The following is a 17,029-nucleotide window of genomic DNA, read 5'->3' as shown; positions in this document are numbered from 1 at the left end:
CTCTCTCCCTCTCCCTCTCTCCCTCTCTCTCTCTAAAGGCTTTGTATAATTTTGTGTTGAACCTTTTTGTGAATCTTGTTAGATGACTTGATATATATACCTTAGCTGAATTTATTTTGGGATCGCTTGGGTTATGCATATTGTGAGTAAGATTTATAAAACAGTGTTTGATAGTATTGAATTTTCCAGAACTGAAAATACAGTGTAATTTAGAGCCCTTCCTTTATATTAGGTAAGATGTTGAGTTTTCAGATGTTCTAAAACATGGTCTCTTGCTTCTTGCATTCTTTCTGTCAGTGGGTTTGGGTGATGTATTAATAGACTGTTTAGTCATTAATAAATAAAGTATTCTGTCTGGAAAAATGCATTAGGCTCTACATTGTAGAGGAAAACAACCCAGAGAAATTATTTATTTATAATTTAAATTTAAAATATATGATGATCAGAACTATTCATACATTTAGAAGTTAGTCCTATATTTTTTGCATAGGGCTGAGTGTGGTACATGTCTGTCACCCCAGAAGTTGGAAGACAGGAGGAGCATTGCAAGCTTGAGGCGGGCCTAGTCTGTGTAGGGAATTTTAGCTAGCCTGGGCAACAGAATGAGATGCTATCTCAAATCAATCAATCATCAATCAATCAATAAATAAAATAAAGCTGACATGTAGAAGACTGATTTTACAAATCTTTTAGACCTAACGATGCTGCTGATGAAAGTCAAGACACATCCAGTAACGAGTCCAGAAACGCAGTGGACGAAGCCTTCCGAAGAAGACTGATTGCGAACCTGGGCGAGCACATCCTCTTCAGTAAGTGGAACGCCACACTTACCCACAGGTCACAGGGCATGTGGAATAGTGTGGCCGTGAGGGTTGGGAGTCTGCTCAAGTTACTTTCTCGTGAGTCCGTCACCTATTCCTTAAACTGTGATAGGCAAGAACCTGGAAGGAAGGTGACAGCGAGGGGTGGGTGGGTGTCTGAAAAATACCCAGAGGTCCTTGTGCAGAATTCTCATGGTTTTGTCAGGATGATTATAGATCCTTTTGCTCATAACTAGCCTGAACTATTGTATGGCATGATATCTGGGCTTATAGTTGGGTGTCTCTTTCTCCTCTAGCCCCATGCAGATTTTAACTCAGTAAATGTCGAGTGGCTACCCATCCTGCAGCTGTTTCAGCTGTGGGGATGCAGATGAACCCCCAGTGGCTCTGACAACTTCTGCTTTTATCCTGGAATAGTTGTGCACAAATAGTGCATCCAGACTAACTTTGAGCAGAGGGTGAGCCGGCCACCTTCAAGCTGTCCTTAAATTCCAAGTGCAGCATTCTGCTCTTGAAAACTTGAGCAGAGATAAGCTCTGTGTTGTCCCGGGGCTCAGCTCTTGTTGGCTCTCCTTTCTGTTTCCTGGGCCACTTCTGGTCAGATTCTCATCACTGCCTGTGAGCACTGTTGTAGAGAGAGGGTCCCTTCCTTCAGCTCGAGTCTCCCATTATCCCACCGTGGTTGCTGCTTTTCCTACTTGACTCCCGGCCAGAAGATTGTGTGTGCTATGTGGATGGAATTGTGGACCTCACACGTTCTAAGCAGGTGTCTGCCCATGAGCTGCCAGGCCTCCAGCCCAGAGAACTTTTCTTAAGAATATGTGACTATATCCCACACCTCAGACATGGATGCCAAAGCAGAGTCTTCGTAATTGTCAAAGGAAGGCAGAAATGGAATAAGTAAGAGAAGCCACCTTCTGATAATCAGTGGTGCTGATGTCTAGTCTCCGAAAATATTTTGTGGCCTTGAATTATTTTCTATTTATTTTACATATTTATTGGTGTTTTAAAGTTTTTCATAAATGTTTTTCCTAATGACTGTTAAATGATGCTGGATACATTGCAAACACTGGAGGCAGCTGTAATTGCAAGTGAAGTATTTCTAAATCCACTGTCATTTCAGAGGCTCACAAATGGCATCTCTGTTTCATAGTTCTCTAGATGATGATAATTTTCTACACACTCCAAAGCATAGGTGTGTTCTAGATGTATCTCTGTGTCTCTTCCCCACTTCTCTGGGCCACAATGAAAGAGGAAATGCAAGCATATTGAGCATCCTTGCTAGGGGTGTCTACCAGGCCTTCAGCCTGTTTCCTGCAGCCCGGTGAATGTTTCCATGTTTTAAAAATAGAGACTCCAGAGTTTGGGAATTCACTCCAAATCAGGACATCAGTTAGTGTGAAAGTTAGCCCTAGTTTTGTGACTTCAAGTCTACCGTTTCCTCTCTCTTGTACTTTCATTTTACATATGGAGTATGACGAGGGAAAGGAGGCTGTGGTCCACAGCGTGCCGAAGCACACGATGGGAGGGGGGCTTAGAGTGCCAGATGTGCCTAACCTCATTGGTCTGTCATAGAATATGTCTCATGGCTAGTGGTTGCTCCATTGTACCAGAACACTGGCAAATCCAGTTATATTTCCATTGTAAGTTGCAGCTATAGGAAATACAGTAGAAGATAGGGTTAGCTCCCTGTTCCTGTTTAAAGCCAAGGTACTTCCAAGGTCTCGTATAAGTTAGAGCAAGGCCAACTAATGCTCTGTTTCTTTCCAGCTGCTAGCAAGTCCTGTGCTGTCATGTCCACCCACATTGTGGCCTGCCTGCTCCTTTACAGACACAGGCAGGTACGTCCGGTGGTCCTGGTGGTCCTAGGAAGCCTGGGTGTGTGTCTCCCTGTTTTAGGCTGAGGCAGTGAGATGAACAGTGACAGAGCAGGGCGTCCTGCCCAGAATTCACCAGCCCAGTGAGGGAAGAAGTTGCATGAGATTGAGCCAGACTGTAAACGTTTAGATCAGAAGGATGCCTGCTCGCTCTGGTGTGTAGTTAACTAAAGTAAGGCATATTTCAATGACACACGGTATGCATTCTGCTGGAGAAGTTCCAGGGAAGTTGCTCTGTTTGTGAGAGCTTCCTCTGCCCTCCCATCATAGGCTTGTGGAGCTCTGCTGTGGGAGAGTCCTTCGTATTCTTTGTCACGCTCTTGACACCAGACATGGGGTCTGTATGTAGGCACCAACTAAACATTCGGGAGGCGAGTGCTTCAAGCGGGGTCCTCCCTGAGCACTGATCGCGACTCTCAGACTGTGTCTCCTTCCCTTGGGGGTCCCTTGTGCTCAGGGTTTGTGATGTGCCATCTGCCCTGACATCCCTACCGCTTGCCTTGCTGGTCTGGGCCTGTTGCTGTGCGTACACGCCGGACAGCCACAGTAGGAAGAAAGTCTGGGAGATGAGACTTTCCGCTGTCACAGTCCGCTTTTGTCTCTCCGTAGGGCATCCACCTCTCCACATTGGTGGAAGACTTCTTTGTGATGAAGGAGGAAGTCCTAGCTCGTGACTTTGACCTGGGATTCTCCGGGAATTCGGAAGATGTCGTCATGCACGCCATCCAGCTCCTTGGGAACTGTGTCACCATCACACACACTAGCAGGAAGGACGAGTTTTTCATCACCCCCAGCACAACTGTCCCTGCAGTCTTTGAACTCAACTTCTACAGCAACGGGGTGCTTCATGTCTTCATCATGGAAGCCATCATAGGTACGTTGGCCAGCAAGCGCCCTTGTTTGAGAGGTGCACCACTGTAGCTCAGTGGAAACGTTGCCATGGATTGCCTTCCCTGCACTGTAGGAGACCAGAGGACCTGACCTGCTCACAGAGTGGGAGTCTGTGGAGTTTTGCTTACACTACTGAGGCTTCTGCAGACCGTTGGTTTTGTTAATAGGGCTTTAATGGTAATAGAAGGGCCACCCGGCACTGATGACCCTGCTGTCCCTCACTGTTCCTTGTGTTTCCACAGCCTGCAGCCTGTATGCTGTTCTGAATAAGAGGGGTTCAGGAGGGTCTGCTGGTGGCAATGGCAACTTGATCAGCCAGGAGCAGCTAGTGCGGAAGGCAGCCAGCCTGTGCTACCTTCTTTCCAATGAAGGCACCATCTCTCTGGTGAGTGAAGGCTCCTCCGTGCTCCCTGATCCTTTCGTGTTGTTTGCATGAACACATAAAGTACCTTTGCTTTTCTCTAGAGAGCTTTTGTCCTGTGGCTGCAGCTTTCTGGTCCACTCTCAGTCTCAGTGACTACTAGCCTAGCTTGGCCTTGACTGTCTTGGTTTGTCTGGCTGGGTGCCCAGTGCCCTGGCTCTGAGACATGAGAGACTGCTGGCAGTTCTCAGACCCCAAGTTACTGCTCAGTGGCTGTGCAGAAGGTGCTGTGTTGGTGTCAGTAAGGAGCACACCCACTGTGGATATTGGAACCCAGATGATAAATAGGTAGAGAACACCTCAGCTTACACACTCACGGGCTCAGCAGTGTGAGTGGTCCCCTTATCACATCCTTACACCAGTCGGCGTTAAAATGAGTCTACATAGTAAGCAGATTTTGGGTACTCAAAACCAAGTAGAACCTATTTTTGCACTGTGTTACTTTTTTTCTCTCATATGACTCATGATTGGGACATTCACGAGTGTGTGCATTTTGAATGTGGTCGTCTTGAACATGCTCTTTATGTGTGTTTGACACTTGGGTGGCAGGATCAGGAGGGGTGTGGGCAGATAGGGCTTCTAAAGTGGGCCTCGTGTTTTCTATGGGTCTTTCCTGTTATGGAGTGCTCTGTTTCTTGTTCATTACTCGTGTGAACTGCCTTCACTGTGAGATAAAGATTCCCAGAAGGTCTGGGCAGTTGGTCCTTCCGGGGCTCATCCCATTCAGGGCACTGGGCTCCGGAGCTCTCTCCGTAGCTGGGACCACATAAGTGTGTGGCCATTTCTGGGAAAGGACCCTTCTCTGGCCTTATCATGACTATTTATCAAGATGTGGACATCAGAGATCCTAGGACTTTGTCAGGGTGGAGGAGGCGGTGGAGCGGAGGGGCTGACAGCCACTCTGCAGCCTCCAGGAGAAGGGGAGGCCGACTCACCTTTAAATGACTTTCTTTCCAGCCCTGCCAGACTTTTTACCAAGTTTGTCACGAGACAGTGGGGAAGTTCATCCAGTACGGCATTCTCACAGTGGCAGAGGTGAGAGCGCACCGCCTTGATTGTCTCTGCTTAGCTGCTCCCTCTTCGTTTTCCTTTCCTACCAATTAGTTATTTAAACTGCCACTTACCTCAGCTACTAAAATCCAATGCCGTATGTATTTATGTCCAGATGGTAGAAAAGGACAGTAAGAATGGGACACAGGGGTCTTGGGATCGTTTACTATTTTGATTTCTTTTATAAGTGGTATTTTCTAAATTAAAACAATACTTTGATTTGATTCTCTGACATCCAGAAGTTGGTTCTGGGATGAGACAGGAAGCATATCACTTGTAGCTCATGTGTAATATTTTTATCTTTTGAGATTCGGGTCTGCTCTGATAGATTCCATGTCCTTCAGAGGGAGTGGGAAGCAGCTCTCTGTTCGGAGAGTGTAGCCCTCCCCCACACTCCATCTGTCCTTCTCCCCTGCTGCCTCCCAAGGCTGGAATCAGCCTGAGGGCTGTGCCTCAGGGAAGGTTGAGGCAGGCTCGGAGAAGAGATTGCTCTGTCGGGGTTGATGGGTGCTTGGTTGTGTGCCTCGGCATGTGTTCTTACTGCCAGCCGTCTTCCTGATACAGCAGGATGACCAGGAAGATGTCAGTCCTGGCCTTGCAGAACAGCAGTGGGACAAGAAGCTTCCAGAACCTCTGACCTGGAGAAGTGACGAGGAAGATGAAGACAGTGATTTTGGCGAGGAGCAGCGAGATTGCTATCTGAAGGTACTTTGTGAAGGATTCCGGGTGCACAGCAGTGAAGCGTTAAGTTTATGTTATAGCTGGATAACGGGGATGGTGACTTACTCAGTTCCAAAGTACTTGTGGGCCAGCGCTAGCCAGCTCTGGTACCTTTCACTGAGTAAAGCCATTTAAATTAATGCCTTATGTTGTCAAGTTTGGGGACTGGTAAATAGAAAGGGAATGGTATTTGAAGAGACTTTCAGCACCTCCAGGAGATGCTCAGGTGGCACCTGACTCCATCTCCCCAGTGTCCGCAGGGCAGACACTTAGGCACGCCCTCTCTTTCAGTTTGGGTCTTACTAGTTTCCCATTGGACAGTGGTCTTGCTTCACGCACAGAAAAACATAGTTGCTGTTCCCTGTGTTTTGTGCATGAGTGGCTGTTATGCTTGTGTTGCAAACCCTGCAGGGCTCAGCCCCAGTCCAGCTGTTCTCAGCGCTGAGACTTTGTTACAATGCTGTCAGTCGATTGGGACGATTGCTCCAGATGACTGCTGAGTGGACCCAGTCCTCAGGTCCTGCGGAAGGAATGAGCGCACTGAGTGAGCGCTCAGCTGCTCTTCCCAGTTCACCTGTGCTGGGGCAGCTGGCTCTGCTTTCCTGTCCCTTCTGGTGTCCTCACCTCCTCCCTCACCCTCTTAGGTGAGCCAGTCCAAGGAGCACCAGCAGTTCATCAGCTTCCTGCAGAGGCTCCTGGGGCCCTTGCTAGAGGCCTACAGCTCTGCCGCCATCTTCGTCCACAACTTCAGTGGTCCAGTCCCCGAGTCTGAGTACCTGCAGAAGCTGCACAGGTACCTTCTCACCAGGACAGAAAGGAATGTCGCAGTCTATGGTATGTGGAGTCATTGTTTTGGCTTCTTTTAGAACTGTTGCCCTATTATATAAATCTGTTAATTTTGGGAAGTTGGGGAAAATGCAGAATTATGCTGACTTCATTCCTTAGACCTGCACAGGGCATGTCATATAAATCAAGTGGTACAGTTGTGTATTCTCTGTCTGCTTTTTTGCAGTTAACATGATGTGTGAGATTCATACATGTTGCCTGTGGTTCTGTCTGCTCTGTAGTCTTTCACTGTACAAGCGCCACTCCCTTTCATTTTGCTGTTGATGGGTTCTGGGCCATTGGCAGTGACGAGCTCTGCACCCGTCTGCATCCAGGTGGCCAGTCACCACAGCTGAGCGCATGCCCTTGGCGTGTTTACAGGACACTCAGCGTCAGGGCCAGAGGGGGGTAGAGATGGTTAATCCCATCATGCCTCTTAGGGACACCGGTCCTGGGCCCTTGGCAAGTTAGTGGCAAACGGGTTAGAATTCTTGTTTCCTAATCTCTGGACTTGAGCTTCATGTGTGGCCGTGGGCCTCAGAAGCATCTGCATCACTGTCATTTTTTAGAGTTTTACAGACCATCTTGTTGGATTCTCACAAACCCCTGGGAGGCAGATGCTCTGTGTATCTTCCCTCTCCTCTGACTCTTTTTTCTCTCTGTTTTTCTTAGTAGACGATAGCACAGGCTTCAAGAGCTAGTAAGTAGGTCATTTGAAGGAGGCCGTGGGAGTTGCCAGTAGCAGTAGGGAGCTTGCTCCAATCTGGACTTCTGCGTCCACACTCTGTAGCCTCCAAGGTTGGGTGTGTGTGCTAGCCTGAACACTGACAGGGCCTTGTTGTTTCTCTGCAGCTGAGAGTGCCACCTACTGTCTTGTGAAGAACGCTGTGAAAATGTTTAAGGACATCGGGGTATGTGTCCACCACCGTGCCGCCCTCTTGTCGTGTGTCTCCAATCTGTCGCTCTCCTCTGTGGGGTCCAGAAGAAGCATTTTCTGCTGGACTGACTGGGGATGCATCTCCTAGGGGAGGTTGGGGCAGGGCATGTGGAAGGCATGTTTGATTCTGCAGGTTTCACATTCATCCCCAAACTAGAAGCAACAGCCCCTGGGCAGGCTCTGTGTTAACTGTTCCACAGTCTGTTATTTTCTTGCATGTTTACCAGCTTTGCTAAAATTGGCCTCAGGTTTCTTTACCTTCGTGTATGATGCGCTCCACGGAGCTGCACGTGACCTTTGATAAGGCTTTGTTTCTGACTTTAGTTGTGAAAGCCAAGGCACTGACTGAACTTCCTCCAGAAACCCCATCTCCTGCTTCCGGGCTTGCGGCAGACCCACAAACCTACGTGCTAACACCGAACACTCACACCTCCACGCCACGTTTCTGTGGACGTCCATCTGTGGTCGCTAACAGAGTGCCCCCTCACCCCGGTCCTTTCTTGACTTGTGTTTTCTCTTTCCTCTCTTCAGGTTTTCAAAGAGACCAAGCAGAAGAGAGTCTCTGTTTTAGAACTGAGCGGCACTTTCCTACCTCAGTGCAACCGGCAGAAACTCCTGGAGTACATTCTGAGTTTCGTGGTGCTGTAGGGCTCTCTCAGCACCTACGGCGAGGGAGGGGCCGCTGACAAAGGAGTCTCTGCAGGCTCCAGTCTGACCCAGAGCGGCAGGTGTCCTGGTGTGGCCCGACTGCCTTACCCGAGGAGACTTCCAGGAAGCTGCGTGCCTTCTGCCCACCCCGTGGACCTGCGCTCCGCCCAGCACCGTTGCAGTGGCCTGCGCGGAGCACTCGGGGCCAGTGCCATGTGTGATTCATGATCTCTAGGTCACTAGGGGAAATCTCAGTAAGTTATTTTGGAGTTTATTAAAGATTCACATTTTAAGTTTGACTTTTAAGGACTAGTTACTGTGATGGACGTAGAGGTGTCTGTAGAACTGAGTCCCGTACAGTATGTAATAATGTTTCCTTTAAAGTAATTGGGTCCATTCTCCGTCTCCCTCTTACCATCTTACCGCTGTCAGCAGAGCTCTGGTGTGCTTTACTAAGGAATGACTCTGCCTTGGGCTGGCAGTCTCAACGTGCGTTTGAATGGCTGCCTGGAAGCAGACGATACTGTGTAAGGCAGGAAGTGAGGTATGGTGACCAAAGGGCCAGTGCCATGAGGTGAATCTGGTTGGCAAGGTGAAGCTGCACTTGGCCAGGAAGGTGGAACGGGAGGCTTTTTGTTCACTGACAAAGTGCCATGGAGTTAAAGTCCAGCAAGTGCTTAGAGTTGCTGCTCTTTGACAGCTGTACCCTTCCTGCCCTTTAAGGGCAGGCATCTGTGCTTCTTAGGGGCCTCCAGCCAGTCAGCTTTTGTGCTGGTTGTAGCTCGGCTGGAGGGTTTCCAGACACTGCACACTCGCTGTCTGGATGACTAGTACTCAGATGGCGTGCTATGCAGCCTGTGTGGCGTGCACAGTGACCCTACAGAGCAGCAGACAGTTGCAGCCTTTGTAGATTTTAAGCTCTGAGAAGACTCCTTGGTTCTTTAGACATTTGTATGAGCTACATACCCAAACTCCATTGCCACTTAAAGGCAAATAATTATGAAAATTTTCTGTTTTCAAGGGGTAGGTGCCTTTTTGTGAGCAAGGAGCATAATTGTTGGTTACTTGTGGTAATGATGGCAGTTTCTTAATGATCATGTGACAATACAATTTCTAGCAATCTACTGTCCATATCTCTATGATTTTATGGAATAGGAACTTTTCTGATGAGTGTTCCATAGATAATTTGAATTTATAAAAGTATTAGGGATGAGACTTGTACTTTCCTGAACTTGAATTTTTAACACTAATAGTATCCTACGAGAGACGTGTATGTTGGGGAGGTGGGATCCTGCCTGGCATCACACAGTGCATGAAATGGCTGGTTTGGAGCTCAGAGCAATAATGCTGTGCTATGCTGTGCTGGTCTCTGCCCTTCGCAATTGTGCATGTCAGATCTCCTCTCCTCTACATCAGTTCCCTGTCCATTGTAACTGTGGGTGTGGAATGAGATGTTCACCTGTTAGCCTTTCGTGTTGTTAATGAGGGTGGACTTGGAGGATACCCAGAGAGTCTGGCTTACTCCCTTGGGGACACCCTTCTGGTCAGCTTTTGCTGAAGGTGGCTGCAAAGCTGTGGACCTGACCTCCCAGTGGGCACTGCTGCCCTGCCTGGCACCTGCAAGCAGCTGCTGCTTCTGCAGCCTGCAGAGAAACACGCGCTTCCCTTGCCGTGGCCTCCCTTCATTTTAGGGGCTTCAGTTGACATGCTGTTGCCAGACTTAACTCACTGTGAGATATGTGTGCATGCTTTTGTAATCAACTGGTGCTTTGAAACCTTTCTTACGGAGGAGAGCTCTCAACCAAAGTTATGCTCATCCCAACAAGCTGACCCTTGAGTTAATTTAGCACAACTCATTCTTCAGTGCCTCGTTAGGAAGAGAAAAGGCATCACTTTAAGACTGGCAGGTAGCCTGTTGGCTAATAGAGACGGCCCCTTGTTTTCAACAGTGGGTGGCTTCCCCGGAAGATCAAACAAACTCGGTGCTTGTGTATAATTTATTACAGTTTACTCTATTGCATTTCTGTCAAACTGAAATGCATGCCCTTCAGGGGAAGACTGTGAGTCAAGTTAAATAAATAAAAACCTAATACTAAGCAATATGAAGCTGCACTTCTTTTTAAATGAGGCTAACCCAAGTAAATCAGAAAGGGGAGGGAGGAGTATTTGCTTTTGTGATCCTATTGAACCAAGTGCTTAAGGGAGTGCAGCCAGGGTGCATGCGCTGTGCCCTTCTTGGCTCTGCTGAGCCTTGGCCATCATGAGGGTGAGTGCAGAAAGTAGATCTGGGGTGGCAGCGAACGGGAGCTGGGACAGGAGTTCCTGCACCCTGTTTCCCACAGTGTTCTGAGATGTGTGTCTGGGTTCTGGGGTACGTGGGACACCGCAGGACACTACACAAGCCTGCTGAACCTAGGATTTCCCAAACTGTTCTGACCTCAGGACCTCTCTCCCCTCTGGGGCGCCTCACTGCATGCCATGGAAAACATTAATTAGTTCTTTAAGCAGACCAGTTGGTCACAGACAGTGGCACCAAGGCAGAATTTTCAGACTTTTGTTACCATCCACGATGCACCGAGTGAGGACGTTATTTTTCCTTGCTGGAAAGCGGAAGCACAGAACATTGGCTGGAGTGCTTTCCTTTGACAGAAATCAGCTACCCACGGCCCTGGCCTTTTAAACTGAAAATAGCAGAATTAATACAAGGATGAATTGGGGTAAATAATAAAGGTTTTAATTCAGATCTACAAGAAAACACTGCACAATTGAATGCAGATTTTTATCCGTAGATAACTGTAGTGTTTTGAAATGATCTTTGACGTTTATAAGACTTACTATGGGATGTAAATCTGTTTTTTAACACTTTTTAGGAGCTTGAGAGTTTGCCATCTGGCATTTAGTTTAGCACAAGCAATGACTGCTTCTTGAGACTCTCGACCTTCCTTCCCAACAGCTAAAGGGCTAATTGTCTCTATGGAAGGTGTTTGTTACAGTATTTGCCCATTGTACAACGTACATGAGATTGTTCTGGAAAGAATTACTACTGTAGAATAGCATTGTATGATTTTGTGAGTGGCACTGCCTTGGAAATGTTGGCTGATTTTTATGCCTGATGACGGTGTATCCTGAGAAGCATGGAAATGGATTTTGTTTTAATAAACCAGAAAAAAAAAACCCAACCTGTCGTGGGATGTTATTTTAACTGTGTTACATTTGTTTCTGCTGCTTTTGTTAAAAACGCAAAGATGTGTTAAATTTGTTTGATTAAATACAATTAATCTGGGGTCAGGAGGCTGAGTCAGCAACTAGTTGACAGGAAGTGGTAGGGAGGAACTAAGTGTAGCAAGATTTTTCAATGGGGACTGAGCAGAAGGACACCCCCTTTTCCAGGAGACACGAACAAGGAGAGAAGTTAGCTATTTATTCAGCCTCTGGGAGCTCGCAGGATTTCACCTCAACCTTTGTATCCTGAGTTCTATAGAAGGATAGAGATCTAGGTTAAGTTCCTTTAGCAGCTGTGGTAGAGCCGGTGCCTGGGGAGACAATTCCTGCCTGGCTGCTGGTAGCTGCTGAGTCGCAGCTGCCGTTTGAAACAGTTGCTGAAGGTGCAGCCACTGTCTTGCAACAACAACCAAAAACCCCAACTTATTTATAATGTCTTGGATTTATTGCTAAGAGTTTCCTGTTATTCAGTGTATGATGCTTGCTTGACTTCATATAGAACTTTATTAAAATGCTGGTTTTGTAACCTGAGATCAGCTTGTGAGTCTCCCAGCCCTGACTCTATCGCTCACATCCCTTCAGGGTTGATGAAGCATGTGGAGATGGGGATGCCTGCCCACATCGCAGAGATCTCTCTGGGTTGCAGTAGATCCCGCCAGTGTGCCTTTCCTCATTCACCTCTCATGAACATTTAACTTTACAGAAGTACAGCGACGTCCTAGGCTTCTCCCCTAGTTATAGTAATTGCTCAACAACATTAGCTTACTTTTTATTTAAGAATAAAATATTTCCTTCATGAGAGTTCAGATATTTTGTAGCTCCTCTGAGTGCATCCAGTGGTAGCTGCCCAGGCCTATATCTGGAGATGGTAGTGGTCACATGCATGACAATGATGTACCTCCCTTTTGAGTGCCCGACTTGGCTTTCAACTCTGGATTCAGAAGTTCTTAACACCTGCAGTAACTTTCCAGCCTCATTTGTGTTCGGCAAGGACATTCTCTTCCACGGAAGGCATGGAGTTGACTTGATTTGGGAAAGTATGTCTAACATGGACAATGGAACACAGCCATTGTGGTTAGCGTGGAATTCAGCTTTTCACTTCCAATGTCTTTGCATTTGGATGTCTCTCTATGAAAATGTATTTTTGCTTTTCTTATCTGTTCACTCAGGGTCACCTTCAGTGATTGGTTCTCATTGCTGTTTTAATAATAAAATCTTAGCACCCAGAAGGTAATTTTACAAAACATTGAGGCTGAAAGGGGGTAAGAGAAATCAGTCAATGGGTAACCGTATGTCCTGTTTACATCTTGTCAACTTGTTCCCTCCTGGGAAGAGGGAGCCTCTACTGAAGAATTGTCTCTACCAGATTGGCCTGTGGCTATGTCTGAGGAGTTGTCTTGGATGATGACTGGTGAGCGAGTGGACCCAGCCCACTGTGGGTGGCACTGGAGGTGGTTCTGGACCCTGTAAGAAAGCTATTAACAAACAAGCCAGCGGGAGCTAGTCAGCAGCCTCCACCTGCGGGTTCCTCCTCCAGTTCCTGCCCTGGCTCTCAGCCGGGGACGGTGACTGGAAGAACCAGCTGAAACCAGCCCTTTCTTCTCCAAGTCGCTTTTGGTCAGAGTGTTTATCCTAAGAGGATGAAACTAGAATAGAGTGTTGTGTGCAGTCGTGGGGATCTACCTGAGCTGGGTTCTCAGCTGGTGTAAAAAGCCAGGTGTGGCTACAAATGCTTGTGACCCATCCTTGTAGAGGGTGGAGACAGGAAGATGGCTAATCCTTGCTGACTTCCAGTCTAGGTCCTGGTTCAGCGAAGACCCCATCACAGAGCAGGACACCCAAGGTCCTCCCCTGGCCTGCACATGCGCTCATCTGCACATATGCTCATATACCATACATGTCCACTACTTGCACAGACACGAAAGGGAGTGTTTAGATCTCACGACTTGGAGGAGTTGGAATATGGTGGACACTGACCATGGGATCTCTGTAGCCAAACCAAGTGCCACAGACAGGTTGCAGCTTCCATGATGTATTCTGGATGGAGCACCGTCATGAAATTAACTGTAAGAACTACAAAACAGGATTGAGTGCTTTGCTACATAAGGTAATTCCCTGGCAAAGTCTTTTGTCATATGAACCTCAGCACAAATTACAAATTAGTTAATTTTTACATGGCTTTGGGCACATGCTTGAATTCACCCTTTTATAAGTGGACCTAACAGAAGTAACTGGCAGATGAGCCCATGGAAGTGTCCCGGAAATATAATTCATTCTCAACTTGACGATGGGCTTCTTTTGTTGTACCGGGTTTCCTGAGGCAGGTTTTTTTTTTTTTCAGTGGATTCAGAAGGTCTCTGACCTCTGTCTGCCTAGCTACCATGACAGTCACCTATGGGAGCTCCTGTGGGAGGTGTCCCACCCATCTCTTCCTGAATCTGCAGAGGATACTCTTAGACTGTGCCCAAGTGCTGGTGAGCCAACAGCTCATTTATGACCTCCGGTTTCTAAGGTGGGACCTATCAGTGGCTCCCAGGCTCTGCCTCTGAGGAACATTCTGAAGGTCCGGGTGCTGGTGGGCTTCTGTTGCCCCTGCAGCTCAACACTCCTTTCTTATCTTCCCTCTGTCTCCTCTGGTTAGCCTCTTGCTTCTCCTTCCTGGCATCAACTTGCACATAGGTGACTTGCTGCTGAACTCTTGTCTCTTGTCTGGTTCTAGAAAACCAGGTAAGGATGGCATTCTTTGCTCTTCTTTAGGCAGTGCTGAGCTGTGAACCTATGTCAAGAGTCAGCATTCCCAAAGACTGAAGTTGGACAGTCAAGAATATTTTATGTGTATGTATGTGAGCATGAGTATATGTCACATACATATACTCATGGAGCAAGGTTCCATGTCTGAAGGAACCTTGGAGGCTAGAACAGGCTGGAACTGGACTCACCAACAGATGTGAACCACGGTGTTGGTGCTGGGATGCTGTAGGATTTCCTACCACCAGTAGCCTTAAATTACCCACCCGCTTGGGCGTGGCATCTTATACTATTTATGCCAATGTAAAGCTCACATCTGGCCTCTTTTCTGGCTGCAGGATTTGGTTGCTGTTCCCTGTTCCAGCAGAGGGTTGTGATCTGTGAGTCTACTCCTAAATAAATAAACCTCTATTGTACTCAATTCAGAACTAGTGTGGAATTTCTTTTATCATACTTCTTCCTCTGGCGCCCCACGTGGATCTGAACTCCACACCTACTGGGTGGATCGGTTAATGGCCTAAACGGTCCACAGCCGTGAGTCCTCTAGATCAATCAGTGCTCTTAAACACTGAGCCATCTCTCCAGCGCCCCCAAACATTTCGGATGAGCAGTATGAGAGACCCGTGAGAGGAATAGTGATGGAGAATGGCCCCTCTGTTGTTCCTTTCAGAAGGGTCTGGCTACAATGCTTGGAGATGTCACAACGTGGGAGTTCAGTGTCCAGGAAGTACCAGCACTATGTAGAGCCAGACTTCTTCCTAGCATGTGGTGATCCCACAAGTGTTGAGTCCAGCCCTCACCCTGGAGCAGCACCGTGTCTCCAAAGGGACAAGGGCCACACCCAAGAAACAGTTCCCAAGGACTCTGCTTTTGGATGAGGGTGTCCCAGAGCCTGCCAGGCTGCTGTGGAGATGAGGGCATGACTGTGGGGTTCTCACCCTTTCACTGGGTCTCGAAGGAAGGGGAAGGACAGAGAGCTGAGATGGGAACCTCTCGAAACTTCACCTGCTGATTCGATTGGACAAACTATTGAGTGGCTGTGTGCAGACCTAGATGTTGTCACCCCGTCCACTCTGGTGACTTGGAGGCTCCAGGCTGATCTACTTGCACTTGACTTTCGAAGCAGCCAGAATACCTTTTCTAAGCTGTTGGAAGTCTTTTTTTTTTTCTTTCTGTAAACCCCTGGCTGTGGTTAAAGTTGCTAGAGCTACACTCCTAGGTGGAGTTGCGTTTTGGTGGGGGACAGAGAGGTGTGTCTTTCTGTTGCTGCATTTGCCCACCCCTTGCGCCTAGGGTCATTCGATCAATGGGCCTGGGCAGTTGTTTTGTTTTCTAAAACAGACAGTGGTGTCTCTGAGTGCACACATCTTTAAAACAGAGGACAGCAGACCTTTTGAGTGGGCAGATGGAGGAATTTGATTTTTTTTCTGGGCACAAACTGGCAGCCAGTCTCTGAGCTGCCAGCTATGCAGGCAGGATCAGCCGCTTCCCGTTGTACAGACGGAGAAGTGGAGAGAGCTGGGCGAAATTCCTCAGCACAAACTCTTCAGCTTCTTCAGGGAAGCTGGAGGTGAGAAGGCTGAACGTCAGATTTCTCCAGCCTTGGCCTTCTTTGTGGATGTTTGGATTGCAGGACTTAGTGCGGTAAATTTCATCTGGGGTGGGGCAAGAGGAGTGGTAGGATGGAGAAGCACTAGGAAACAGAAAGTTATTTCCTTCAAAATGTGAAGCCCCATGCCAGGACCAAGGCCAGGGCAATGGGGCCGAATCTGCGGCTGTGTGTGTGTGTGTGTGGGGGGGGTAATCCCAACATCACCACTGCCTGTGATGAACAGCCAGGAGATCTCACCTTTGGAACCTCAGCGAGAAGAAATGATGACCACTGCGTGCAAAGTCGTGGTGAGTGCCTTTTCATTGCTTTCTTTTGACATGGAGTCTAAATTGCCAACAGGAAATTTTGAACCCATAGTAACTGGTGCCAGCATCCGGAGCCACCACCCCATCTGCAGCAGCTTCAGGTGTAACTGTATTCGTTTGTATGATATTGTCACCAAAGCCTTGCTGCTCAGTGGCAGAACCTGGTTGAGGCTGTCTGGGTTCAAGTTCCAGCTCCACACCTACCAACCACTGGGTCTTGAGCCTGTTTTCTGACGACCCGCCTTCCTCTAATTGGTGACAGCGGCGTGAAGGAGAGAACACTCTCGAAGCTCTCTGCCCCAGCCTGGCTTATGGCTGCTTTATAAAGGTTAGTTCAGCTCAGGGGCTCTTCATCTGCCTCTTTAGATAATCCCGCAAACTCGGTTTCCTTCTGCCCGCCTACTCCTTCCTTGGCCAGAATTCCACACACACTGGTCTAGCCTTCGCATAAACAGATTTTGGGATTCCCCAACCCCATTCTGTCCTAAAGTCATACGTTGATTTTCATCTCCTTCAATTGAGCCCACCTGTACCAGGACGCTGGGTGTGGCCCTGCTTCACTTTTTGATCTGCCCACTAGGTGGCGATAGAACTTCATCCAGGGGTTCTTAGCCACAGGCCTAGTTGGATTTAAAGAAAGGAGACGAGGGGTGTGTGTGTGTGGGTGGGGGGGCATGGCCAAGGCCGCCCAGATATCTAGGGTGCGTGGGTGCATCCACGAGTATTTCTTAAGTGTTGTTTGTCACAGATTGCCAGAGTTAGACCCCAGGATGGCTTCCTCAAATGAAATCAGGACAGGAAAAGCTACTGAGACCTGGCCTAAGCATGGGGCGTGGCAGAGGGAGTGGCTCGGGGCAGCTTCACGTCCACGGGAAGCTGGAGGCTCCTGTGACTGCGGGCTGCCTGCTGTCTCGGAACCCTTGGGAATGAATGCCTGCAAGGGCTGCGGAAG

At 48.1% G+C, this 17,029-nt stretch overlaps 1 protein-coding gene across 4 annotated transcripts in view; it reads left to right on the top strand.

Moving 5' to 3' along the window:
- The window catches only part of Gpam (glycerol-3-phosphate acyltransferase, mitochondrial), a 61,694-nt gene extending 50,325 nt beyond the window's left edge, over positions 1-11,369 (top strand). For 3 of the 4 annotated variants that reach the window (XM_013348172.2, XM_013348171.2, XM_005352482.2), the window contains exons 14-22: positions 694-809; positions 2,592-2,662; positions 3,308-3,572; positions 3,832-3,974; positions 4,968-5,045; positions 5,625-5,765; positions 6,425-6,614; positions 7,458-7,516; positions 8,074-11,369. In XM_013348172.2, the coding sequence (XP_013203626.1) occupies positions 694-809; positions 2,592-2,662; positions 3,308-3,572; positions 3,832-3,974; positions 4,968-5,045; positions 5,625-5,765; positions 6,425-6,614; positions 7,458-7,516; positions 8,074-8,190 (1,180 nt within the window). In that variant the 3' untranslated portion in view covers positions 8,191-11,369. The remainder of the gene's footprint in view (positions 1-693; positions 810-2,591; positions 2,663-3,307; positions 3,573-3,831; positions 3,975-4,967; positions 5,046-5,624; positions 5,766-6,424; positions 6,615-7,457; positions 7,517-8,073) is intronic. The other variant, XM_013348173.2, reaches the window with a different exon arrangement.
- Positions 11,370-17,029: the final 5,660 nt, after the last annotated feature.

The sequence above is a fragment of the Microtus ochrogaster genome, chromosome 8, assembly GCF_000317375.1.
Source record: "Microtus ochrogaster isolate Prairie Vole_2 chromosome 8, MicOch1.0, whole genome shotgun sequence".
NCBI classification, from domain to species: domain Eukaryota; kingdom Metazoa; phylum Chordata; class Mammalia; order Rodentia; family Cricetidae; genus Microtus; species Microtus ochrogaster.
This window is presented reverse-complemented; position numbering and strand designations above follow the sequence as displayed.